The following is a 26,440-nucleotide window of genomic DNA, read 5'->3' on the forward strand; positions in this document are numbered from 1 at the left end:
AAGATTTTAAAAATTGATTTTTAGAGAGAGAAGAAGAGGGAGAGAGAGTTTAGAGAAACATCGATGTGAGAGTGAAACATCGATCGGCCCCCTCCTGCACACCCCCTACCAGGGATGGAGCCTGCAACCCAGGCATGTGCTCTGACTGGGAATTGAACCTGCAACTTTTCAGTGCCCGGGACGATGCTCAAGCAACTGAGCCACACCGGCCAGGCACTTTTAAAAAAAAAAGAGCAGAAAAATTGCTTATGAGGAATCTCTCTTTCTCAATGTCTCTCTGTCTCTGTCTCTCTCTTGTTTATTCTCAGGACTCTGGGGAGAGTGGACTTAGGGGTCAAGGTGGGCATGGTGGAGAATTTTGCTCAAGGTCGCAGGAAAAGGTTCAGGAGGATCTGTGATTCCCGCCTAAAGCTCCCCACAACGTCTCAACATGACCAAGGGACACTTCTAAAGAGGAGACGCTGCTGCCAGCCCGCGGCCTCACCCAGATTGAAAGCAGAGGGTGCCCAGCTCCCTGGGAGGGGCGACGGGCTGCCAGCCAGCTCAGCCAGGGCCTCCCTGTGCCCAACCGCTGTCACTTACGTTGATGATGACGGCAAGTTTCCCGATGCCTCTGAGAATGTTGTACCAGATTCCTGGGGAGGCAGAAGCACAGTGTTAGCCCCTGCGGTGGGTCTCAGGGACCCGGCTGCTGGCCCAGACAGGCACCTGCTGACCCCAGAGCCTGGGCTCCTGCTGGTCCACCAGCTGCTTGTAAGCAAATCCTAACTTCTCAACGAGCGCTTCCCACCAGCTGGTCCCTCCGTCGTCCTGAACAAGCTCCCGTGAGCCTGTTTACCCACTGATGGGCTTGGACGCCGCCGTTTTTTCTACGACAACAAAGATTCAAGTTGGGTACAGCTCTTGCCCATAAGAGCCCACGGCACGGTAACTCGAGGCCACGCCCAGAGGGTTGGTGACTAGAACTGTTACGGCAGCTCTTTCCTTCTGTCCCTATATTTAGGGACAAGCCAGACATAGTGTGGGGTCCTGGATGCTCAGGCCGGGTCCCATCCTGGGTGTAATGACCATTTCCCGTGCACCTGAGCGCAGGTGAGAAGGATCCGGCCGCCCTGGAGGAGGTGTTCCGCCACGGCCTCCCTGGCAGCCGGGCCCAGGAAGGAAGTGCCTTATCTGGGGGACCTGCCTATTAGGGCCTCGATGCTGCGACTCCTGGGAAGGGGCCCAGTGCCTCCTAGCCCAGTGACCCTAACCCAGTCCTGTTGGGCCGGGAACCCTGTCGCTGAACCAGATCTGATTCCGGGGACAACCAGCACTTCTCGGAAAGGGCGGGAGAGGACCACGGCCCAGCCTGGCCTGTTGGTGCGACTGGCACTAGGGAAGACTGTGGCAGGTGGGGTTTCTCTACTCAGGGCGGAGGCTGCTTTGGGGCAGGAGAGCAGTGAGCACCTGGGTGCCCCCAAGGCCCCGATTTCGGGGTGCATGTTGGTGGTCTGCAAAGACGTGATTCCAGGTCTGTGTGGCCCAGAAGCTAGAAACCACGGGCTTGGAGGCAGCGCCCGAGGCCAGCTCTCTTACTCCCCGCCGGCCTGTGAGGATTCTGTGACAGCGCCCCCTGCTGCTGGCCCTGCCTCCGGTCAGCAGTCCTGCGGCCGTGGGAGGGCCGACCGAATCCAGACACAAGTTGGTGTGGTTCCCTTTGGTCTTCCCTGAGAGCAGGAACTCGGCCCATCATGTGCTCCGTGGCCGTGTCAGCATCCTGTGTGTGCCCGTCTCCCGTTCATGCGGCCCACCTGTGGGGCCTGAGTTTGCGACCTCAGAGCTGGGGTGCTGGGGTCCTGGGGCTCAGGTAGCCTGGGGAAGGTTGCCGTCTCTGGGTAGGGGGCTCCCTCGGGAGGCAGCTGAGCTCAGCACGAGGAAACGGGTCCACGGCCGGGCTGGTGGCAGTGGGGAACGGGTGGGCCAGCAGAGCTTTCCCGAAGTTGGGAGCGAAACCTGTCTTGCAGGTGCCACAGCGCCTTCATGTGGCGGCCAGTGGTCCTCGGAGTGACCCCCACACCAGAATCGTGGGGTCCCGCTTAACAAGTGCAAAACCAGGGCCAGACCAGCCTGTCTCGGCGTCTTGACTCTCCCCAGGTGCCTGGCCGAGCTCCATGGTGAGGACGGCCGCCCTGCGGATCCCCAGGCGCCAGGGACCATGCTCGTGGGAAAAACCTCTGGGCTTCCTTTATGGGGATGGGGGTGGGGGCTGCCTTCTTCAAGGTGCCTCTGCCGTCCCAGGTGCTGAGCCCCATTTCCAGGAACATGACAGGGCTGTGCAGTCACCCGTGACCACACGTGGCGCCCGGAGCTGAATGCCGGCAGGAGTTTGTTCCCGGAGGCTCCGCAGAAGGAGGCTGAGAGCCGGAAGCGGGTTAATCTGGTGTCAGAGGTCAGGGCTGGGAAGCTGGAGCCGGTTCCCACGCACAGGGCTGGGTCCCCTGCAGCGCCCTCCCTCTCCGTGCCCAGGCAGCGCGATGGAGGCGCCGGGCCTTTGTGGCAGAGCTTCCCCCAGCCACCCCGCCCGTGGGTGCAGGTCACAGGGGCCACTGGGGCCCTCCGTCCCCTCGGGGCCCTGCACGGATCACAGGAGGAATACAAAAGCCTCTTCAGGAAAAGGTTACAGCGAAGAAGCCCATAAATAAACCCGTGAAAGGAGGCAGATTATGCCTCCAACCAACCATACAGGAACCAGGAAGTGAGCGGTGATCCGCAAGAACCAGAAAAAAACAGAGCCAACCTCCCCCAGGCCCCGGAGACCTGCTCCAAGCCTTGCTCGCGGTGGGAACAACGGCCACAGTGGAGCGCAGAGGCCAGAGGCTGCCCAGGCTCCTCCCACCCTGGTGGGTTGGCAACTTTTGGGATGTGGCTGCAGGGGGCAGCCAGGCTTTGCCAAGCAAAGGGTGCCAAAGCAAACACCGGACCGGGGCCTGCGGGCACCTGAGAATCATAAGGAAGAGTGACAGGAGGCCGTGCTCTTTACTGCCACTGGGCACGGGGTCCAGCTTTCCCAAGGACTGTCCGGTGTGTGGCGAGCAGGCCCCTGCCACCCCTGGCGAGGCCTTTGGTGCAGCATAAGCTTCTGGAGGCCACTCTCCTGGTCCCCGCACGGCTGTCAACCCGCTAGCCTCAGTTTTCCTATCTGGAAAGTGGGACCCAGGATCTTGCCACCCGACAGCTGAACCCCCAGGAGACGTTCAATGCCAGACCTGCTCCCCGGGGTGGTCCTCGGAGCAGGCGTGATGCGCTAACTGAAGCCTGCTGCCGTGTCTCAGTCTCTGGGGGGTCTGCAAGCATCGCCTGGGTTTGGGTGGCCCACGAGCGAAGACCGGCTTCTTATATTTAACGTGTGAGATGGAAACCCAGCTGCCCTGACTCGAGGACGTGGCCTCCTGGTCCACAGGGACCGAAACATTGACTCTGGGGCCTTCACGTGCGCTGAGCTCCGACCCATGTGATGGGAGGACGGGGGGCAGGCGGAGAGGCGAGGATGAGGCAGCATCACAGACCAGAAGGGACTCAGAGAGCCAGCCAGTTCAAGGGCCTTAACAGCTGTTTAAAATTGCATACAAGCCCGGCCGGTGTGGCTCACTGGTTGAGCGTCAACCTATGAACAGGAGGTCACTGTTCGATTCCTAGTCAGGGCACATGCCTGGGATTGCGGGCTTGATTCCCAGTAGGGGGCGTGCAGGAGGCAGCCAATCAATGATTCTCTCTCATCACTGATGTTTCTATCTCTCCTTCCCTCTCCCTTCCTCTCTGAACTCAATAAAAATACATTTAAAAAAAAATCCCACATGGAATCCTACCGGGAAGTTGGGTAGGGAGGGCGTCTGTTCTGAGTCCTTGCTGGTGGTCTGTGATGGGGGCAAGCTAACGTGTCAGAACGCAGGGGGATGGCCGCTACACTCGAGTCCTGGCGCTGACGGCCCTCCCTGAGGAAAGCCAAAGTGTCCAGGCTCCTCTCAAAGCCGGGCCCGCAGGTCTCGCCACGGATCCCACAGCTCCAATGTGGGGTTGCATGGGAACCGGACAAAATCACCGATAGGCGACCACGTCGGAGCCATGAAGATGGCGATTTCATACAGTTCAACCTAAGAGACCACACTTGTGATGGAGTCCACGCCATCTCAGAGGTGGATGGGGGCGGAGGGGGGGGAGGTCTGGCTACCATGGGCGGGTCCATCGGCCAGCAGAGGCCAAGGCACGGCCAAGGACAGGGATGGGATGGCCCAAGAGGACAGAGGAGCTCCTGGCAGGGCTGACAGAGCCCCCATATTTAGCAATATCATGTCTCGGCTGTGAAAGATAAAGTGATGCCCCAGGAAGGAAGGCCCTGGGGTGTCCTGCCACACTGCAATCCAGCCCTTCATCAGGGGGAGCGGGGCGTTTCCCCTCCTTTTCTTTCTTTCTTGTGAACATCAAATGATTAAATGATACCCTACGTAGGAAGCCCTTGTTTAGCAGCTAACGTGAGCTTCCCCACTGGTCTAGCTCTGTGCTCTGGGGGTGCACGCAATGTCCCTCGTGGGGAGGGGAAGTTGAGGACCATCGAAGGGAAGTGCAGCCGGAGGACCTGGGCCGGTGGGTGGTGAGACGTGTCCGGACTAACTCCCGTGGCCAATACATCTCAGGAGTTAGGAGGTCGGGGGGAGGGGGGAGGGGGGAGCTTTGGGGTGGTGCATCACCCCGCCCAGAGACTCCGAGTCTCCATCCAGCCAAGGCGCAGTGAGCAGCCTGTGGGGACCCCCTGCCTGGCCCCACTTTGCTGGCTCTGACTCTCCCTCCCCCAAACCCAGCCTGCGCTCACTCACAACCCGCCGGTGGCTCACTCACCGATGTCTTTGGCCCTGACGGCCACCGGCCTGCGCAGCTCGGTGACGAACTTTTTGGCGTCCAGGCGGATCTCGATGATGTTATTCAGCAGCGCGAACAGCGGGGCGAGGGGGAAGGATGCCACGAACAGGGTGACGAAGCCAAACTGGATGACTGCAGAGAGAGGGAGCCATCAGCCTCCCACCCGGGAGGGGGTGCCCACCGCCCAGGAGCCCCGGGAGCTGACCACTGGGGTTCTGGCTGGTGCCCTGCCTCCAGAGGAAGAAGGTGACCCGGGAGTGTGACTCCTTTTTTTGGGGCGGGGGGGGGAGTGTGATTCTTGAACAATGGGCCCAGCTGGTCCATAAGTACTCATTTATCACATGTTTAATCTTGAAAAAGAATACGAAATTATCTTGAATGTAAACTGTCATTGAAAAGTAAAAAGAGAAAATCAATAATGGGAAAAAGGCCCCATGAGTACCAGGGCCCAGCCTCGGCCATCGTGCCTGGCTAGAAGGGCCTCGCAGGGGCCCTTACGCTCCCATCGGCCAGAGGTTCCTGCACTTGGGGGGCCTGCCAGCGTCTCCAAAAGCCCTTAACGTCCCCTTCCATCGGGCCTCGGGGAGCCGGGCGGGGACCAGTGTGCAGGATGATGTCCCCCCTGCCTCAGGCCCCTCCCTCTCCCTCCTCATCCTCATCACGGACAGGCTGCCTCTGTGGTGTCTTCACTGGGGACACTACAGCCAGCACAGGGCCGGCGACCCGGAGGGGACAGGAAAAGGTCGCTGAGCGGAAGCGAGTGGGGCTGCTGGTTCGGGGACTGCACAACAGGACCGGCCGAGGCGCTCGGTGCCAGGCGGTGAACAAGGAGCTGACAGGACGTCGCGGTGTCAGATGCCTGGGCAGCGGAGTGTGGCCACTGTCCGCACCGTCGGTGGGGGCTCCATGTGGCCTCTGGGCCGTACGCTGGCCCGGTCTAAAGGCTCTGGGGGTGACGGGGCCCTTGGATAAGCTCAGGGTGCGGGCCAGGGGCTGCTGAGGCTGAGGCTGTGGGTTCCCCCACTCGTCTTGCACTGTTGGGCCAGGAATGGGGCCAGGAGGGCAGCTGGAGCCTCGATGGGGCGGGGCGGGGGCGGGACATTCTCGGCGGGGCCTTTTCTTGCCGTGTACGGGCACCCGTGACCCATGCTCTGGGTGTCCAGCGAGTTGGCCTCAAGGGGGAGACAGGCAGCGGGTGTGGCGGGGTGACAGTCATGGGGTGCAGAGTGCCCCTGGACGAACGGATGAGGGGAAGGTCTGAAGACTCCTGCAGAGAGCTCTAGTGGGGGGTGCCTGTGGCCACCACCGACAGCTTATTTAAAAGGCGGGTTCCCTGGCCCATCCCTGGTCTGAGCCAGGCGAGACCTGGGGCTGTGGATTTTAAAACAAACCCCCGGGCAAGCGGTGCGGGGCAGGGTGACCTCTGGCGGAGCTTCCTTCTTTATGGCGAGCCTGCCCTGGGCGCCTGTTGGCCCAGCTGGTCCATAAGTCAATCCCAGCTCCCCAGAGCGGCGCGGGGCACGGGGAGCGGGGCGCTCCCTGGGTGGGCAGGAGGAGCCTGTCCCAGGACCTAATTTCATCAAATCCAGGGGAATGTGGGACTCAACCTCCAGCCATCATAGAAATGAACCTCTGAGAAACACCTCCTCTCTTAGCCCATCAGAGGCTGCCTCCCTCCACCGCCCCCACCTTCCGGGGCGGGGCAGGCAGGGGAGGCCTCCTCCCACACCCCATGCTGGGTGGAATAGCCTCTGGTTCAGCTTGGATTTTATTCCAGGAGGAAATAGAGAATGTCCTCCAAACACAACACTGCTTCCTTTTATTCCAAGCCTCCAGATTCTTTTCCTTCTGAGTCAATGGCGCGGTGCTCCTTGCACCACTGGGAAGCCCGGCGGGACTTACACGGACCAGCTGAGCCAACAGGCGTGCAGGGCAGGCTCGCCATAAAGCAGGAAGCTCCACCCCAGGTCGCCCTGCCCCGCACCCCTCACCGCGGCAGTTTGCCAGGGGTTTGTTTTAAAATCCACAGCCCCAGGTCTCAGCCCACACAGACCAGGGATGGGCCAGGGAACCCACGTCTTAAACAACCTGTCCGTGGTGGCCAGGGGACACTCCCCTCTGAGGCCTCCTTCCCTCATCCGTTCATTCAGCGAACACGCACTGAGCGCCCACTGTCCACCTGGGCCGGTTCTAGGTGCAGGGGGCCTGCCAGGAAAGGGAGGGGACAGGGCGAGCTGACCATGTCAGAGGGTGATGGGAGCCGTGTGTGGGGAGGGTGGAGAGGAGCCGCTGGGCAGGGAGGGGCTGCCCCCTTTCAACACTGTGGTCAGGAAGACCCTCTGGGGTGGACACTCAGTGCTGAGCCCTGGGGAAGGGAGAGGGGGAGTCGTGCCAGTATTAGGGGGAGAGCATTCCTGGCCCTGCTAGTGCAAGGGAGGTGGCCACTTGTGTCTGGGTGACAGTGGGGAGGCCTGTGTGGCCAGAGCAGGGGGAGGAGAGTGGGGGGTGGGGCCAGGGGGGCTCCGGGTGGTTGCCATGTGGCCACACCTGACCTCCTCATCTGTCCCTTGCTCCGCCTGAGAGTTACAAGCCACCCCCGGGCACCCTCCCGAGTGCAGGTGACGAGGGCTGTCCGTCCCAGTGAGCAGGGGCCCCCTCCCTCCGAGCCCGCCTGCTCACTCATCTCCATGTACTCTGGGGTGAGGCCCCCGAACGGCTCCAGCGTGAAGTCCGCCTCGTATCGCTGCTTCCTCTTCATGTGCTCGTCGTGGTCCGCGGGGCTCTGGCGCTTCAGCCGCAGGTAGCGGATGAACTTCTTCATCTTCCTGAAAGCAAGGCCAGGACTCGGTCAGGTTGCCAGGAGGGCGGGCTTTGGGGGGCCGAGTCTGCACCGCCAGCGGTGCTCCTAATTCCCTGAGCCGTCACGTCACACCCTGAGCGGCCGCACTGGCCGGGCTGCTCTGTCCATGGCCTCTTCGCCCTTTCCCCCGAGGCAGGGGTCGCAGGAAGCAGAGGCGCAGGGAGGGCAAGGGCCACCTAGAACCGCGGGGAGGCCCTGACGGTGCCAAGGGTCTGGCTGTGCCTACGCCGACCCTGGGAGGGCGGAAGGAGAAGGCAGATCATGGCGCCTTGAAGAGGGACCGGGCCATGGTCCCTGAAGGATGCTGGGTAAGCAGGCACAGCCTCCACAGGACCTGTCGGTACTCTGCATCCTCAGCCAGTCGGGGAGCAGAGTCCCCGGCCTCCTCCTCGTTCCCTGTGGGGTGGCTTCCGTCCAGTCCCCCCCCTCTGTCCTCACCACCTCCCTGTCTGGCATCCCCACGCCCCCCACCCCGTCCTGGCCCAGGCCCGGCATCGTCCCGCCCCCCCGCCCGGCGGTACTCACGGGATGCCGATCTCGAACAGGTTGTTCTGGATGAGCTGTTTGCCCAGCATGATGATGCTGAGCTGGATGCAGAGTTCCATCAGGCAGCCGCCCGGGGCGCACTGCAGGTGGAGGGAGGGTGCGTGAGATCCCATCCCACCCCGAGGGCACGGGAGAGAGGACTGGCCCCAGGGAGGGGAGCTCAGCCCTCGTGGGGTGGGCTGAACTGTGTCCTCCACAAAGCTAGGTCCACGTCCTAATCCCAGAACCTCAGAAGGGAACCTTATTTAGAAATAGGGTCTTTGCAGACGTGACCAAGTTAGAATGAGGTCACACGGGAGCACAGTGGGCTCCTGTCCAATGGCTGGTGTCCTTACAAGAAGAGAACACAGACCTGCAGAGGAGGCGAGTGAAGCCGGAGGGCGGCAGAGGTCGGAGTGCTGCGTTTATATGCAAGGGAGCGCCAAGGACTGCCCGGGCCATGGGAGCCGGGAGAGGCCGGGCAGAGCCCCCTCCAGCCTTTGGAAGGAGCGCAGCCCTGCTGACACCCTGGTTTTGGACATCTGGCCTCCAGAACTGCGAGGGGATCCATTTCTGTTTGTTTTTCTTTTAAATATTTTAAGTGATTTCAGAGAGGAAAGGAGAGGGAGATAAACATCAATGATGAGAGAGAATCATTGATCGGCTGCCTCCTGCACACCCCCTACTGGGGATCCAGCCCACAACCGGGGCATGTGCCCTGACCAGGAATCAAACTGTGACCTCCTGGTTCATAGGTCGATGTTCAACCACTGAGCCACACCAGCCGGGCAATTTCTGTTGTTTTGAGTCTCCCATCTGTGGTATTCTGTTCGGCCCTCCGGAAGCTAGTGCGCCCGGCCTGCAGGCCGTTGGGGCTGGGACCAGGCTCAGGGAGGAATGCACGGCCAGGCTGGGCAGCGCTGGGGCTGATCTCGGCTTCCCCTCCTCCCCCAAGGCCAGTGCCCTGTCCCTTACACTGGCTGCCTGTCCACAGACCCTGCATGGCCACGGGCACGGCAGCCTGGGGCCCCTGCAGTTGGGAAGCCACACGGTGAGACAGCCAGCCACCTAATGCCCCTGTCCTTATGGGGCTTGTGTGGCCTTAGGCCGGGGGCTGGTATGATGGGTGAGAACTTAACTCATCTGAACAAAGAGAACTCAGGACACACTAGAGACCCCTGAGTACGGATGACTCCTCTTTGAGTCCCTAGCAAATCTCTTTATATTGTTACCCAAAAGTTTTTCTTGCAGAGCCATCATTTCATTAAAAAAAAAAAATGATGATGGCTGTAGCTGGTTTGTCTCAGTGGATGGAGCATTAGCTCATGGACTGAAGCGTCCGGGTTTGAGTCTGGTCGAGGGCATGCACCTCAGTTGCTGGCTTGGTCCCTGGCCCTGGTCGGGGCACATGTGGGAGGCAACCAATGAATGCCTCTCTCTCACATTGATGTTTTTCTCTCTCCGTCTCTCCCCCACCTTTCCACTCTCTCTAAAAAGGAAAAAGAAAAAGATGATGTCTTTGCTGTATTCTATTCTACGAAGGCATGTCACCGACTTCTCCAGACATTGAAGAGTTGGACAGGGCGCCGTCTATGTGAAGGGCACGTCCAGGAAAGCCCTGGCTGGGCTTTTGGCAAACCTCTCTTCCTGTGGGTGAGGCCTGTGTCGGGATGTTCAGAGGCTGGCACTCAAGGGGCTGAACCTCTAGGCTGTGCCCTGGGCAGCCAGATTGCCCTGTGCCTGATGCCCACCCCAATCTTCCCCTCCACAGGCTCTTCATCAGGAAGACACTCCCCTTATTTTCCGTCAAGTGGAATTATTCTGGGGGTTGGAAATGCTGACCTGGTCCCCCGAGACCTGAACAACCCACCGGCTCAGAAGCCCCAGCTTGGTCTGGGGCCGGGACTCGGCGGCAGAGGACAGCGGGCGCCCTGACCAGACCCATGGTGGCCCAGGGTCACCAGCATCGTGTTTGGGGGGAAGAGAAGCGGGCATTCCGATATTAAAGTAAAATGAAAGGTAGCCGAGTTTAGTTTTCCCCTCATCTTAACCAAAGAGTAGAAGATCCCCGGTCTAATAGAAAAAGGAAAAAAAATCGGTGTCCTTGTTGGGTTTCCCCGACTACGAAGAGATGCTCCTTTCGGGGTGATCCTGTATGGACACACCTCAGACTGTCAGAGCCCGGCCACCACCCGGGAGAGAGGGGCTCCCACGGGAAGGAAGGAGACCGCCCCCCGATAAGGAATCGGCCGGGCACCGAGTGGACAGAATGGAAATGTGATGGGGCCCGGGAGGCTTGCGAGCTCATTACCTCCTCCATGCGGAAGGATCGGAAGATGTACACGTAGTCGCCGGGGCGCCCCACGAACCTGTATCGGTTGGAAGGCAGTCAGAGGGCAGAGACCCAGCTTGGGGGACCCGTGGGGGAGGGGCGAGCTGAGACCCCCGAAGGCACAGCCCGGAGTGTGTTAAAGAGGCCTCTCTCTGCCTGTTCCACTGGCTAAAAAATGACCGGGGGCTTTTCTGTTGGTCCAGTGTTCCTGTGACTCCCAAACCCACACGGGGTAAGAAACGTAACAGGAAACCAAGTGGCTGAGGGGGGACGGAAGCGGGGGGCCCAGGAGGGGACGAAGGCCAAGCTGTCACCCACCATGGCTACCCCAGGGACCTTGGAGGCTGGGGTGTGGTGGTCCCTGAGGCTGCCTCTCAGCTTCCTGTGGGATGTGAGGCTGGGGGCCTGCTCCATTGTCATGTATGCTCTCGGGGGGCCTGGACCCCTCGGCTGGGCTCTGGGACCCCAGGGTGGGAGGACCCCGAGGGTCTTGTAAATGATAGGCTGCTGAGGAGGAGCCTTTGGGAGGGGTCTTGGGATCAGACCTGCCAGCCCCAGCAGGAGGGGTGGTAGGGAGTCTGGTGGAGGGGGTCACGGGCCAGGATGGCTCCAGAGGGTCCAGACACGGGCTCACCCTGCCACCAGCCTGGCACATGGAGCTGGTCAGTAGCGGCACTTCTTACACCTTCTCCCAGGGCCCTCGCCCTCGAGTCATCTTGACCCACTGCGGAGGCACCTGGCGCTCGCTGCCTGGGGTCCTTATTATCTGGGGTCCCCACTGTCCAGGGTCCCTGCTGTCTGGGGTCTCCATGGTCCAGGGTTCCTGCTGCCTGGAGTCCCTAATGTTCAGGGTCCCTGCTGCCTGGCACCCCCACAGGCACTAGAACTGGGCGGCAGTGAGAACCATCCTGACTGTTCTGTCCGGGGCCATGGTGCCCCCCCCCCCCCGCCCCGCCTGCAGACACAGGGAGGGGAGCCTCCCACGGGCCTGGCAGCAGCGAGTGGGGGAAAGGCAGTGAGTTTCAGTGGCTGAGGAGGTCCCTACCGGCCTTTGAAGAAAGCCACGTAAAAGATGGGGGTGTAGGAGTTGACGAACTTCAGCAGGAAAGCCTTGAAGATCAGCCTCTCCTCGAAGCTCTTCTCGGTCTTGGGGACCTCTGGAGGGAGCGAGACGCAGGCTGCTGAGTGGCCGGCTGACCGCTCCACGCGGCTCTCAGGGGACGGGGCCCAGAGGAGGGAAGTGACCCTCCCGAGGCCCCAGGGCAGGAGGGGCTGCCTGGCTCCAGGGCGGGCCGGGCCGCGGTCCCGGACACGGGCGCTCACCGATCTTGGTGAGCCACCGGGCTACGCAGCCGTAGACCTCGTCCAGCAGGATGATGACCACCAGGTTGATGATGACTGCAGTGGCCGTGACCGTGACCCGAATGTTGGACCGCACGGAGGGGGAGGAGTTCATGGCTAAGGCGGCGGCTGTGGAGATTCTGTAGATGATGACGCCCAGGACGATGGCGAAGGTGACCGCGATCTGCAGAGGAGGAGGGACACCTTGGCTGGGCCACCGGGTCTCCCGGACCTCCCCCTGTGCTCCCAGCCAGCCCTCCCTCCACCGTCACCCACACATGCCAGGGGCTCCATGGCATTAAGTCCACAGACACGAACAAAGGACTGGTTTCTGTTTTCCAGAAGAGACTGAGCGGTCCGGCCACCAGGCCAGGTCACCCAGCACACAAGTGGGGTTCACCAGGCTGACCAGCTCCTCCCCTCAACCTGGTGATGAGCAGAAGCAGAGACCCCACTGTTGGACTGGAACGTCCCAAGGAGGCGGGTGGCGTGTGAGCGGTCCGATCGGGGGTGGGCGCTGCTGAAGGCCTGGCTGGACAGTCAGACTGGGTCCCTTTGCTCAACCTCCTTGGTTCACCGACACCCTCGGGCTTGTCCCCAGAGCGAGCCCCTCTTCTTACCACACCCCACTGTTGGACTGGAATGTCCCACACAACTCGGGCTGGAGGTTGCCTGGGAGATGGGGGGGGCGGGTGGGCAGCTGGCTGGGATGACAAGGCTGTTCTGTGTGGCACTGTCTGTCTGTCTGTCTGGGTTCCGTTTCCTTTTCCTCAAAGACCCTAACTCAGCCGGGGAGACCCTGTCCTGCCCCAGGGGTGAGGCCACCTGCGAATCCCAGCCCCGAGGACACACTGCGGGCGCAGGCTCCACGCTCCTCCCACTCCCTCCCGAGTGTCCGCATCCTCACACATTTACTCCCATTAGGGTGCGGAGGGCGGGCCCCAGCTCTGCTAGGAGGGTGCCGAGAGGCCCTGGGACAGTCCCGGGGGCAGGGGGTGCGCCGGCCGTGCGTCTTCAGCTCGGTTCACCCCCCGGGGGCACCGCAGCCATCAGAAGTCTCCTAGCAAAGCTCTTCTTTTGAACTTTGGGCCAGTGACTTTGCTTCTGCTGCTGACTAAAGGGTGACCACACCCTGCCCAAGAAATGTCCACGGCCACACCACGCCCTGATGAAGGGGTGGCCCCATTTTGAGGTGTGGGTACCGCTCCCTGCCGGCTCTGGGAACAAGGGCTTTCCTCGGAAAATCCCTGGCTCCTGCCAAGGGGCCCCTCCCAGGGGAAGGCACCGCCCTGGCCCTGGAGTTGGCCCTCGTGCCCGCGTGTGGGGGGGCAGGCAGGCGGCCGGGCCTGCAGGGTGACTCAGCAAGGCCCCCCCTTTCCCAGCCAGAGGGCTGGCACGTCCCCATGACAGGCAAGCCCCGTGCAGCCTCCTTCCTGGGTACAGTTCCCCCTGGAGGGACAGGGCGCCGGGGCGTGGGGCTGGCTGGTGCGGCCACTCCAGTGTCTCTACACCAGGAACACGGCCACACCGTAGGTGCTCAACCAACATTTGTTCAGTGAATGGAGCTCCTGTGGGCGGGACAAAACTTGCTGATTCATTTGACGGGGTCGCCAGTACCTCAAGGGCCAGCTCCTCCCCTACCCACCAGCCTGCCTTTGCTGGGAGTGACAGTGCGCCCATGTCCCCGTTTCCCTGCAGACAGGGGGGCCCACGGGAAGTGGTCTGACCAGTGAGATGCAAGCAGAGGATGTGGGCAGGTCTCTGGAAAGCACCTTCATAGAGGGACTGCCTCCACCAGCATGGTCTCCTTCCCCTTGGCCCCACCCCTTCCTCCCGCCTGGAGAGTGGAGGTGATGCCGGGGCTGGAGCAGCCTCGTTGTGACTAAGAGGAGGCACAGGCTGGGTGAGAAGGAGGTCAGAGAGGTCAGTGTCTGGCGGCATTGTGCAGCTGCCAGACGAGCCCTGCACAGCCACCTCCTCACTTTTGGTTACGAGGAGCTTAGACGCCCTGAAAGACCATCCAGGAAGTGAGTGACATGTAGCCAAGGCCTCCTTGCTGGGGTGCAGAAGGGCCCAGCCAGCCCCCACGCCCCCCCGCCCCCCCTCGCTGGTCCTTCTGCAAGGACACTGCCGCTTCTCTGCCAGGTGCCTCAGTCTCCTGCTTCTGCGTCCCGACCCCTGTGCTGTGAGCCCCAGGGAGGCTCTGGGTAGGGACCCCATCATCCTTAGGTGACCCCCAGCACTAAGCCCAATGTTTGCCCAGAGGGGACACTCACATGCCTTTGGGGCATGTGCTCCAGGGTCCTCAAGACCAGACTGGCCCGCTCAGAGCCACCTGGATGGCACAACAGCCCCCAGCCCCATCGAGTTGGCTCCGGGGATTTCTTCCCATTAGCCGAGAGCCCCCTTTAGCGTGTGTAAGAGCAGGAGGGGAAACTGAGTCCTCACTCTGTCCTGCCCTTACCCCAACCTGGAAAACCAAGATAAGCCTCTGGCCCCAAGTTCATATGGAACAGCGGGCTCCTGGGGCAGGCGGCCCTAGTGGCGTGTGGCCCTGTCACCTGCTGGCTGGCGGCCTGGGGAGAGGGACTGGCCCTCCAGGCCTCAGTTTCCTCACCAGCTGCAGGGGTGGCCTCAGGACAGGCAGGTGGTGAGGCCTGAAGGAGATGCTCCCTGTTAGGCGCTCCGGCCAGCTGGGCTCAGGCTCAGCCCTCGAACCCGGGGCCCCTGGGAGCCAGGTCACAGGGTGGGGGCTGGACAAGGGGACAGCCGTTCCTTCAGTGACCACAGGTGGCCCTGACCTCTTGGGGAAGGATGAAAGCATGGCCGGCCGGGGAGCCCCATCAGTGGGGGGGAAAACCCCCTCAGAGAGCTCAGGTGTGGCCGAGTCATTCGGGCCCACCAGCCATCACAGCCCCCCAGTCACCCTGAGTTATATCACCCTGACTTCTGTCCTGTCTGTGCTTATTTAATCTCTTTCTTTAAAAACCTTCCAATTAAAAGGACAATGAGGTACCACCTCCCACCTGCCAGAATGGCTACCATCGTTAGCTCAACAAGCAACAAGTGCTGGCGAGGATGTGGACAAAAGGGAACCCCGGTGCACTGCTGGTGGGGATGCAGACTGGCGCAGCCACTGTGGAAAACAGTGTGGAGTTTCCTCAAAAAATTAAAAATGGAACTGCCTTTTGACCCAGCAACCCCACTTCTAACACGCTGTCCTAAGAAACCCCGAAACACCGATCAGAAAGAAGGTATGCACCCCTATGTTCATAGCAGCACAATATACAATAGCTAAGATCTGGAGACAGCCCGAGTGCTCATCAGTAGACGAGTGGATAAAAAAGCTGTGGTACGTTTACTCCATGGAATACTATGCAGCAGTAAAAGAGAAGGACCTCTTACCCTTTGAGACAGCATGGAGGGACCTGGAGAGTATCATGCTAAGTGAAATAAGCCAGTCAGAGAAAGACAAGCATCACATGATCTCACTCCCATGTGGAATCTAATGAACCAAACAAACTGACGAACAAAATAGACATAGACGCATGGGAGAGACTGACGAATCTCAGAGGAACGGGGGGGAGGGGGAGGCAAGAAAAGATTAACCAAAGAACTTATATACACATATGCATAACCATGGACACAGACAATAGTGGGGTGAAGGCCTGGGGAGGGGTGGCGGGGGAGGGAGGGGACCTCTGTAATACTTTCAACAATAAAGATAAATTAAAAAAAAATAAAAACCTCAGTTTTGTCTTAAATAATATCTGTGAAATCTGGGTCTGGCTGTCACAATGAGAGATGTGCATCGGGGACTCTGGGAAATTCTCTCACAGACCCCAGGGCACGCAGAGCGCCCCTGGAGACCCCCGGGGAACCTCGCTCCTTCCCATTCCAGGGGCACCATCCCAGGAGCATACACCTGCCACAGTGACGGCTGACCCCCGTCCGGGCGTGGGCTCCCCGGCGTCCTCCCGCCTCGGCCTTCCGGAACTTACCATGAAGACGATGGACATCAAGTTGGTGAAGTAGGCGGGGAACCGGTCTCTCCAGGTCAGCTTCACCTTGTCAGTCTGCAACATGGAACAACGCGGGTCACAACGCGGGTCACCCGTGGGAACCACCCGGGTGGGGAGGCGTGCGTTGTGTGTGCGTGTGTGTGTGCGTGTGTGTGTGTGCGTGAACTCGGACAACAGAAATACTTAGAAACACCTTAAAAAAAACACATTTACAGTTCGAGTGGATGCAAACGTCTAGTGTTCACAGACACAGCTGGGGTCCCGTGACCTAGGAAATGCTGTCACGTTATGACAGAGGGAACTCGTTTAACGTGGGCTTCCTCTGTGCGATGACAACAGCAGTAATGACGAGAGTGTCAGACCCTTTTCTAAATCAGACCGTCAGACCCTCGTCGGGGAGAAGCGTGTCTGGACCCCATTTCTTCGGCGGAAAGTCTCACGTCTGGGGCGAGAAGATCTAAGGTGCTCTGCCCTCCGCCGCCCAGACCATAATAGTTATTTTCCTCTGCAGAGCAAGTCGAAACAGGCAGCCTGCACGACACGTTCCAATGCTGCTTGCCGCGTAGCCGCAGCGGACCGAGGGGACACGCGGCGACAGGTGCCTGGAGGCTCTCTGGGTGGGGAGGAGCCCTAGGTGGAAGCCTGTCACCAACCTGGGATGTCTCAAGAACCGGGGTGGGCTTTTAAACGGGAAGCGCAAGTGTTTAGACAAGGAATGCGGCCGAGGACAGGACCTGGGAGGCCCTCACTCCGGGGCGGGTGGCATGCGTGTTAACGAGAAGAGGAGACCGCTGGCAGGCAGTGGTGACAAGCACAGATCACAGGTCCCGCGCCCCCCAGCCCTCCGTAGCCATGCAGTGACACCTCCGCACACGTCGCAGCTCGCTGGGCGTGGCAGGAGGAGAGGAAGCACGAATGTGAATGTTAAATAAAAGACAAAACCAACACAAAAGTCAGAGTTGGTTGAGGAGGACGCAATGGACTTTGGTCGTCGCAAACAGTCACGACTCGCATCGCCCCGACACAGAAAAGTACCAATTTCACCCCCGCCATGGCTGTCTTAACCCTCTGCTTCCATTTGTTTGTTGACTCTTCTGGAGTATTCCGGTGCTTCTAAGGGGAGGGGGGAGGGAACAAGAGAGCACCACGGGGTGAGGTGTGACCTTGGCCCAGGCCCCCGTCACCCCGTGGTGTGCTTGCCACCGAGGCTGGTCCAGGTTCTGGGCGTTGCCAACCACAGGAGCTGGCAGGGACCCCGTCCGAACAGCAAGGCTGAGACCGGGGGGGAGGGAGCGCAGACCAGGCTTCAGACCGAGACCCCAGCACGGAAGCCCGCGGGGCTCGGTAAGGCCCGACTCGCCAACCGGCTGCTGTGATCTACAGGGTTCGCTTATGCAAAGACGCCGCGTGTGCTGAGCATCCGATGCCAACATAAAGGAGGCCACGCCCAGAGTTATAAGTTAATATACCCATTAAGGGGTGGATTGTGTTTTCCTAAGTGAATCTGGAGCCTCAGCTGCGGGGGAAATGAAAACCATAAAGGAGCCGCTGGGAGCCAATGAAATGGAGGAAAAAATAAAGGTTGTGGCCCCCCAGGGGCAAACAGGGCTTGGGGTCCCCCAACAGCCTGCAGAAATCACCCCATACCTTGTTCTCATGTGATCTGAGATCTCTGGTCAAAGCCCAGAGGGGGAGTGAGTGGGGGTCTGAGGGGCACTCCTGACACCCCACCCCCAGACCCACTGTTGGGGTTGGTTAAGTCCCTGGACTTACGCAGACATGACATGTGCCACAAAGCCCTTCTCCCCCTTAGGAGGGAATGCAACACCCACCCCTGCTCACGCTCACAGGTGCCACTGTGAAGCCATGGGATGGACTGTCCTGGGCCACCGTGGCCGAGATGCCACACTGAGCACGCTGGCATCACGCCTCTCCCTTTAGGAGGGGAAACCGAGGCCCAGGAGGGGAAAAGGAGCCGCTCAAGGCCACAGGTCGCTGCTCAGAAGGCACCGTGCATGGGGGTGTCACACCTTCTGATCGGTCCAACTGAAGACAATCTCCCGATCTGGGGTGATGGCTCATGCTTTTGTGGCTATATTTTTGCACCCCGAGTCCCGCTCAGATTGTAAGAGTGTGTTCAAAGAGTGCACCCTCTTTGTGACTACAAGAGGACTAAGCTGGACTCTGCTGTCATGGAAACGGGCCCGAGAGGGGGCTGTGGTGCACCCATCTTACCCCCTACGTGGGATGCTGGCGATTGCGACCCCCAGCCACTCGGAACCAGAAAACTCTGCCCATGTGACACAGCGACCAGGAAAGACTGGGGGACTGTCCTGATCAGCTCCAGAGGCTGAGTGTGCAAAGGGGACAGCAGACACTGGAGCTGGGATGAGCATCTGTCAACTGTCCCCGTCCCCAGCCGCGGTCAGAGGCTCTGTGCGGCCCCAGCCATGTACAAACACCTCCCTCGCAAAAAACCCAACACTCTAGAGCTTGTGAAACCCAACACTCTCGAGCTTGTGAGCATTCAGGCTGCACACGTCGGACTACCAACTCGAATGACAGGTTTGGATGCTGGCCTCAAGGACATCACCAAAACCCACCTCTCTCTCTCTCATCCTCCTTGTCTGTGAGTAGAACTTGTCTGTGAGTGGAACAAGGAACTGGCCATTTGTTCAGGGATGGCTGGTTGGGCAATCCCTTCCATTTCATCCTTCAACCCAGAACACAGTGAGGTGGACACAATGAATGTCAAGTGCACTGCGAAAAAGCTGCAAAGCTACCTGGTCCTTGATGTTAAGATGCTGGCTCAAGTTTGAGGTCACGCTCAGGATAGATCAAGAAGGTAGAGCTACAGCAGGTTTGACAAACTACAGCCTGCAGCCAAATCTGCCCCCGCCCCCGACTTGTTTTTATAAATAAAGTTTTATTGGAACAAATGGGCCAGGCCCATTTGTTTACCTGCTGTCTATGGCTGCTTTCAAGCCATAGTGGCAGAATTGAGTAGTTGTGACAGAGGCTTGCAGAGTCTAAATATTTCTCTGTCTCGCTGGCCAGCTTCTGATTTACACTGTTGAACATACAGAGTTTTCTGAGCCCCAGTCTACCCTGTTGAACATATGGTGTCTGCTGAGCCCCGGTCTACACTGTTGAACATACACAATGTTTTATTGCTGGGAAAGCCAGAAGAAGTGGCCAACGTACGTACCTCTTTGTTCTTGGATTCTTTCCTGAGTGACTTCTCCAAAACTCTAGCTTCATACTCAGCTCTGGGATGGTCCTGTGGAAGAAACCAAGTTGGCCTGTGAACTGTGAGTTTGAGTGGAAGAAACCAAGTTGGCCTGTGAACTGTGAGTTTGAGATCCTCACCTTGAGCACGCATGCCAAATTCAGTCCACCCATTCGCGCTGGGCACCCTTTGGGGCCGATTCATAGCTGGCTGTTTTGTACCATTTCCAATTCAGAACGCGCCATACGCGGTCCGTCCGGGATCCACCCCTTGTTGGGAACCCAGCCCGTGGGGGAAGGCCAGAGAAACCTGGCTCTGGGTGCTGCTGGCAGCAAATCAGTGCCCAGTGGCCTCCTTTTGAACACCCAGCTGTGAATTGGCCCCGAGAACGTCTACTGGGGTCAGGAGAGACGCAGTAAGTGTCAGCAAGCGCGGGCAGACCGGAGGCGCCAGCCCTCGGGGGAGCCCGGAGCAGGTCAGCAGAGGGCACTGGAACGGAAGAACGGGGTTAAGAGAGACCCGAAGGTGGGGAGAAGCGGAGACCCCGCCCGCGGTGGAGGAGCTGCGGAGGCCTGATGGTAGAAAGAGACAGACGAGGCGTGAGAAGACCCCTCTTCCCGGGAGACAGGCTATGGGGAGACAGGGGAGTGACAAAAAGTTCCAAACCTTGACGGCCTCCTTCAGGGAACCAGAAACATACACATGAAAACAAACAGAAAAGACTCCATTACTTTGTGTTGTTTTTGAAGAAATAGGCCACGTCCTCTAAACTAAAGACAATTTTCTTAAGGGCTGGGGTGAGGGTGAAGGACACGGGTGGACAAGGAGCACCTGGGGTCCGAGACCCGCTAGCGGTCATCGTTGCTTTAGGGCAGGGGTCCTCAAACTTTTTAAATGGGGCCAGTTCACTGTCCCTCAGACCGTTGGAGGGCCGGACTATAGTTTAAAAAAACAACTATGAACAAATTCCTATGCACACTGCACATCTCTTATTTTGAAGTAAAAAAACAAAACGGGAACAAATACAATATTTGTATTTGCCTGTGGCCCGCGGGCCGTAGTTTGAGGACCCCTGCTTTAGGGTGACCGTGCGTGCTGTTGCTTTTGCAGCCTGAGCGATTTGGGGAATTCCCAGGCGGGTGCTGGACTGTGTCGGTCTCAGCTAAGGGGTACACGGGCTCCTTCTGCTCCCAGGGCCAACGCCGGGAGCTCAGACTGCACGGAGAGGCAGCCTTTACCCCTCAGACTCAATCCCAAAGGGTCCCTGGTCAGCTATGGGGGGAGGGAGGTGATGGGGAGACTCACCTTGGGGACCTCATTCAGTCTCCTGGGGCCTCATGCCCAAGGGCTCCGACTGCCACCCCCAAGTCAAGTGCCGGGGGAGGGGGGCAGGTGAAGAGATCATGGGATGGATCCCCGAGGGGCTGAACACACAGGACTGGCCCCCTCCCCAACTTTCCCCAACCAGAGGGACATCATGAAAAGGACATTCTCAATCTTGAAAGAACCTGCCCAGGGGGAGGTTCCGTACCTGGCTCACCCCTGAAGGGCTGCCTGTCGGTGAACAGGCTGCACCTGTTCTGGCGTCGCCATGTGTGAGACGGATAATGGGGTCCCCTGGGTTAAGAGGGTTGAGCTCAGAGGCGGCTAGCGGGTGACCAGTCCTGGGGCACTTACTGGTACGGGGCCCTCCCTGCCCTAAGTGCTTCTTATCCACGGAGACCCCCTCAAACCCTCTAGGGCAGTGGTTCTCAACCTTGGCTGCACATTAGAATCACCTGGGAATCTTTTTAAAATCCTGATTTCTGGGCCTCATCCTCCGGAAATTCTGTTTCTTTGTTACTAATGTTGTGGCCCCACCCCATCACAAAGAAACAGAATTTCCGGAGGAAGAGGCCCAGAACTCAGGATTTTAAAAAAAAGCCTCCCAGGGGTGATTATAACGTGCAGCCAAGGTTGAGAACCACTGGTCTAGAGTGAGAACTAGTTCACAATCCGTATTTAAGAAGGGAGGACACTGAGGCACAGAGAGGTTAGGCAACTTGGCCTCGGTCACACAGCAAGGACAGTGCCAAACCAGGACGGAAGCCCTGCGGTGCCTCTCCCCACAGACTCCAGTCCCCTCGGCCACCAGCAGCGCTGGGAGCACGGAGCCCGCCCACCAGCTCCCTGACTGCAGTAGGTTAGGCTGAAGACTGGCGGGCAGACTCAGTGTCAGGAGGGAGCATGTGGGGGGAGAACGATGGAATGCTAAAAAACGATGGGGGAGATTCCACATCCAGTGACCATGCATGAGAGCTCGCTTCTAAAAGACAAGCTCGGCGTCTTATAAAATTAAGTGGCGGCCAGGTGGCCACACCTTACAGCTCTGCTCTGCGGGCGGCAGGCTGTGGGGACTGCTTTTCCGTGTCTTGCCCACTCTTCCCGTGGGGACTCCGGCAGGAGCTGCCCGTTCGGAGGGCAGCAGCCAGGCTTCTCCGAGGAACCTCCGGAGAGTGTCCTCCGCCCTCCCCGTGGCCCCTGGGGAAGCGGGGATGCGGGCGTCTGGTTTTCCCTCTATTGGGAAAGGCTCGGCTCCCACTTCTCAGTCACGCCCAACGACTGGCACCGGGGCAAAGGCTCACAGCCGCCTTTGGGGACGCGGCCTCCTGGGCGGTGGTGATTCCCTCCCAGACTCGCCCGGCCTCCCCCGGATTCGATGAGGTCAGCGTGGTGAGCTGTCCCTGACCGCACTGGTAGGCGGTGTGTCCATGTGAGCATGGAGATCAGAAACACTCGACAGACATCAAACCGTCGCCCTGGCAACCGCGGGTGATTCAAACACCAGGGATGTGAACCGAGAAGCAGGCGGGAGCAGCCTTGCCTGGGCCCCAGGGCCTCAGGCTTCCAGGAGTTTCCCCAGGAGGTAATGGGCGGGGGCAGGGGAGGACGCAGTGCCCCCCACTCACCTCCTCCTCCTCGAAGCCTGTGAGGTCCCAGCGGTAGTTGAGACGCATCTGTTTCCGCTTCCAGTGCTCCATGAAGGTGGCGGCTGCAGGCAGGGAGGAAAACCATAAAGTCAGGGCCCAGCAGCCCTGAGACGCCGGATGGCACAAATGCATTCTTTGCTTCTGATCCATTTGGTGAGTGAGGGTGACATCGTGCTGGGCAAGAACGTCACAGGAATGAACCCTTTCTGCCCTCCTGCCCACCCTTTTACAGATGAAGAAACTCATTCCCCTTTAACAGATGAAGAAACTGAGGCACGTGGAAATCAAGTCCTGGCCAAGGTTACTCATCCAGCCAGTGAGGGGCCAGCCTGGGCTCTTAATTGTCCTATTCCATCGATCTTGGGGACCCCCAGGTCAGAAAACGTGAGGGGAGAGCCAAGGACACACACTCAAGCTTCAAACCCTCGCAGGTGGTCTGGCTGCTGGGCTGCACTCTTAGGTGCGACCTCCTGCTTCGCATTCCCAACAGACTAAGCATAGTTCAAATGCCGCCTCCTCCAGGAAGCCCCCGATCCTCCTCCTGTGTCAGAAAGAAACTAACTCCTCCTGGGGCCTCTCCCGCTCATGGTGTCCACACTGCCCTCCATTATGATCCCCGTCCCATGTCAAGGGGCCCTTCTATTGGGGGAGGGTACCGGGGGGGCCCTATTCCCCTGGGTCCCAGGCACACAGCCCGGCACCCGGCGCAGACAGGAGCTCAAGGGTGCTCACTGAATGAGCGGACGGCGTTCATGAGCACACAGCTTGCAACTGGAGATGCTGGCTGCACCCTTTATCCTTAACGCTTCTCCCCAGGAAGGAAGCTCGGGTGCATGCAAAGGTCGAGCTGTCTCGAGTCAGGCCTATATGAAAGGCTGTCGTGTAAAGTATTAATCAACCTCCCAGTCATCACAGGAGGGAGGTGCTATTCTCTCTCCCTTTTTCAGAGGAAACTGAGGCTCAGAGGAATTAAATGGCTGGTCTGACAAGTGGTGGCATCAAGATGGCGTCAAATCACAGAACAAGGACGGATTCCCCGGCTGGTCACCTGCCACACCTGGAAGGCAGGGGAAATGGACCGTTTCCCTCTGGGGTTTCTCAGAGCGTGGGCCTGGGTTCTGCGGTATCAGAGTCCCCCAGGGAGCTTGTTAAAATGCAGATCCCTGGGGCCCATGATCGGAACAAGCTGTGCGGTGGCACTTGGGCCCGGGGCATGCAGACACACTGACCTACCGCCGCCTGTCCTTCCTCCCACCCATCCCTGCCCAGTGATGAGTGGCTGCTTATCGCTCGTCCCCCCCACCCCTACCCCCACCCCCCAGGCCTCTGTTTCAGCTTCCCCCCAGGCCGCATCCACCCTCACCCTGGGCCCTGTCTTGCCGTGTCCCCACTGCCTCCCGCCTGGGCCTGCCTCCAATTTCCCTGATTCTGCATGCCTCCTCCGCGGGCTACCAGAGCCCTTTCCCGAGCACACCCCTGAACGCTGCTGCTGTGACCAAGCGTGACCTTGCAGGCCCCGGGAGATGCCCTGGCTCGGCCTCCCTGCTGACTGTTATGCCAGGTGGGTCAGCAGAGCCTCTCAGACCTGCCGCTGGAGTCTCAGGCCACCAGGCGAGGCTCTGGCCGGTCTGGGTGCTTCTGCCGCTGCGTGCAGACCTGCCCACCTCCCTGGGGAGGTCCGAGCTCCTAGGGGCCGGGGTCTTGTCTCCCAAACCTCTGGGCTCCATCACCCAGACTCCATAGGGCAGGGCTGCATCCTCCTTAAAGCACAGCCCCCTGAGAGCAGAGACCAGCTGCATGAATGGTGGCTCCCAACAGTCACACGTTTGCTCAACGCACATCCGTTTTCTGAGAGCGGAGGAGCAGACGGGACCCTGCCTGTCAGCCCCTGTGGGGACGGGGGCCAGGCACGAAGGCCCTAGCCCTCCACGGCCTCCCTGAGTCCAGAGGAAACCAGAGTGTAGCTCTCCCTGTGTCCCTCCAGCCCAGGGTGACTCAGCCGGGTCACCTGCCCACTCCACGCCGATCCGGGGAAAGGGGGTTCAGCCCTGCCTCTGCCATTTCATTCAAGCAGGGACCATCGTCCTCCGGCTTCTTGGGGCCGGGCTCAAATCTAATTACTTCCTTTGTTCTGCACGAAAGTGACAGGCAGTTAAAACCCATTATTATGCCATCATTTCAGAAAATTGATCCTGGAGAACAGCTAAATGGGGCTCAAAGTTGCTGTGTGCGACGCCTAATTTGAGGTTCTGAAATGTCATAAATTTCAGGCAGCAGGGAGCTGAGGTCTCTGGGCCCAGAGTCTCAGCCCCAAGGAAGTCAGACCCCACTGTGGCGTGGAAGCGAGATTAGAACCGCGGGCTGGGGGCACAGCCCGCACCCCTCCCAGCAGGAACAGGTTTGGGGCCGCTCTCTGTCACTGTGTGAGCAGAAACGTTAAAAGCTGGGGAACGGAAAAGAAAGGACACAGTGGGATGAAGCAGCAGTGGGAAGGTGATCCCTGAGAGGGCAATGAAGAAACAATTGACAGAGGATTAAAGAACCAGCAGTGCAAGGCCAGGGGACAGAGGGACTGTCCCACCCCCGCCCCCAATCCTGTGCGGTGCGGCCGCACAGGGCACACACACCTCTCCGCCCAGCAGGCTCTTTCCCATGGCTTCTGTCTTAATTTCTAATAACCTCCTTTTTCCCTGAAGTAAGTGCTTCATGGGAGTGGTTTGGCTTTTCTGTTATTCCCCCCCGAATGGGAAAGTGTAGACTGAACTTGCTTTTGACTCTGTGACAGGCACTCTCTGACAGGCACTTGTCTCCCGGGGGTAAGTGGAGCTGGAGGAGGCGGGGCAGACAGTGGAACAGATTTGCCCTTTTCCCTCCTGGGGGCGGGGGTGAAGATGGAACCATATGTTTTCCCCGCAAGGATGGGCTGTTGGTGAGGGCTGGCCAACACCTTTGAGGGCGTGAAGCAGCACTGCCTTGCACATAGTAGGTGCTCAATAAAGAAGTGGGAAGTGAGCGAGCTGGTGGCAGAGAAGGGGCTGCACCGGATTTACTGGATTTAACCGAAACCTTGTGGTGCTGCCTGGCCGAGCAGTGCTGCTGCCTGAGTGCCCTCTCTACCTGCTCTGGGTGAATCTCGGCTCCTGCAGGAGGGCACAGAGCAGGGCTTGGAGGATGCTGGGGTGGGGAGGTGTGACCGGGGCATGGATCTGTCATGTCTGGTATGAGTCTGTTAGCTGTGTGATCTTGGGTAAGTCACTTAACCTCTCTGGGCCTCAGTGTCCTCATGAGAGAATATGAACAGGGCCTCCCTCTGCTGTGCACTGTGGTGGGGTCACTGAGATAAGCTGTGCAGAGCCCCTGCCAGCGCCTGGCATAGTCCGTCCTCAGCGCAGGCTCTGGAGGGGAAGGCAGGAGTGGTGGGCAGAGGAGGAAGCCAGTCCAGCACAAAGGTGAGCTGGTCCCGTCAGGAACGAGCCAGGCAGGTGTTAAGTGTGCCTGGCACCAGAGCTGTGAGTGACACCAGCAGAGGGGGCAGAGCCCAGGGGTGGACTATTGGGGTGGGGGTGAGGAGCAGATGCTGGGTTCTCGTCTCCCTTTACCTCTTATTAGTGGTGTCTGTTTGGGAAAGTTGCCTCAGTGTGTCCATCTGTCAAATGGGGCAATGGAGGTAGTACTTCTTATAGCCACGGGGGGAATGATGAATCACCTCCCGTGAGGCGTTCAGAACAGCGCCTGGCCCAGCGGGGCCCAGCTCACTGAAGCTCACATTCCTTTCTGAAGGTGAAGTGACAGGACTCACAGAGGGCCCCAAGCACAAGGGGGGAGGTCAGATTTGGGCTCTAATTTTTAGAGTCTAGGCTGTTTTCACAAAGCAAATGGGCATGGAACCGGTGCCAGCTGGCAGGACATCACAGCTGGCTCTCGGTACGGCCCAAAGGTCGTCACAGTGATGCACTCGAGGTTTCCAACAACTCAGCTGGGGACCAGCACTATCTGCACTGTACAAATGGAGACCTGAGGTCCCCAGCTTGGAGGTGACAGAGCTGGGCACGCAACCGGAGTCTGGCCCAGGAAGGGGCCCTATCCTAGGACACGGCCAACCCAGCCGAGTTATCCAATTAGCCCAATGGTTAGGCCGGTGGTCTGTGTGGGCTGAGCTTGGCTGTGCTTTCTGGGCCCAGGTCAGAGGAGGAGAGTGGGCAGAGAGCTGACCGGGTGCTGAGGTCTTGAGGAGGGCCAGGTAGGCTGGGGACAAGGAGCAGCAGG

At 59.4% G+C, this 26,440-nt stretch overlaps 1 protein-coding gene across 7 annotated transcripts in view; it reads right to left on the minus strand.

Annotated features, from left to right (window-relative positions):
• Positions 1-528: 528 nt before the first annotated feature.
• Positions 529-26,440, minus strand: part of ANO1 (anoctamin 1) — a 50,828-nt gene continuing 24,916 nt past the window's right edge. For 2 of the 7 annotated variants that reach the window (XM_023747927.1, XM_023747924.1), the window contains 12 exons: positions 22,154-22,236; positions 19,872-19,883; positions 19,185-19,256; positions 17,012-17,089; positions 15,956-16,030; positions 11,937-12,138; positions 11,659-11,770; positions 10,593-10,650; positions 8,282-8,382; positions 7,576-7,721; positions 4,876-5,028; positions 529-635 (listed from right to left, as the gene is read on the minus strand). In XM_023747927.1, coding sequence (XP_023603695.1) covers positions 544-635; positions 4,876-5,028; positions 7,576-7,721; positions 8,282-8,382; positions 10,593-10,650; positions 11,659-11,770; positions 11,937-12,138; positions 15,956-16,030; positions 17,012-17,089; positions 19,185-19,256; positions 19,872-19,883; positions 22,154-22,236 — 1,184 coding nt within the window. In that variant the 3' untranslated portion in view covers positions 529-543. The remainder of the gene's footprint in view (positions 636-4,875; positions 5,029-7,575; positions 7,722-8,281; positions 8,383-10,592; positions 10,651-11,658; positions 11,771-11,936; positions 12,139-15,955; positions 16,031-17,011; positions 17,090-19,184; positions 19,257-19,871; positions 19,884-22,153; positions 22,237-26,440) is intronic. The other 5 variants (XM_023747925.1, XM_023747926.1, XM_023747929.1 and 2 more) reach the window with 5 other exon arrangements.

This window comes from Myotis lucifugus, unplaced genomic scaffold (assembly GCF_000147115.1).
Source record: "Myotis lucifugus unplaced genomic scaffold, Myoluc2.0 scaffold_1058, whole genome shotgun sequence".
Classification (NCBI taxonomy): Eukaryota; Metazoa; Chordata; class Mammalia; order Chiroptera; family Vespertilionidae; genus Myotis; species Myotis lucifugus.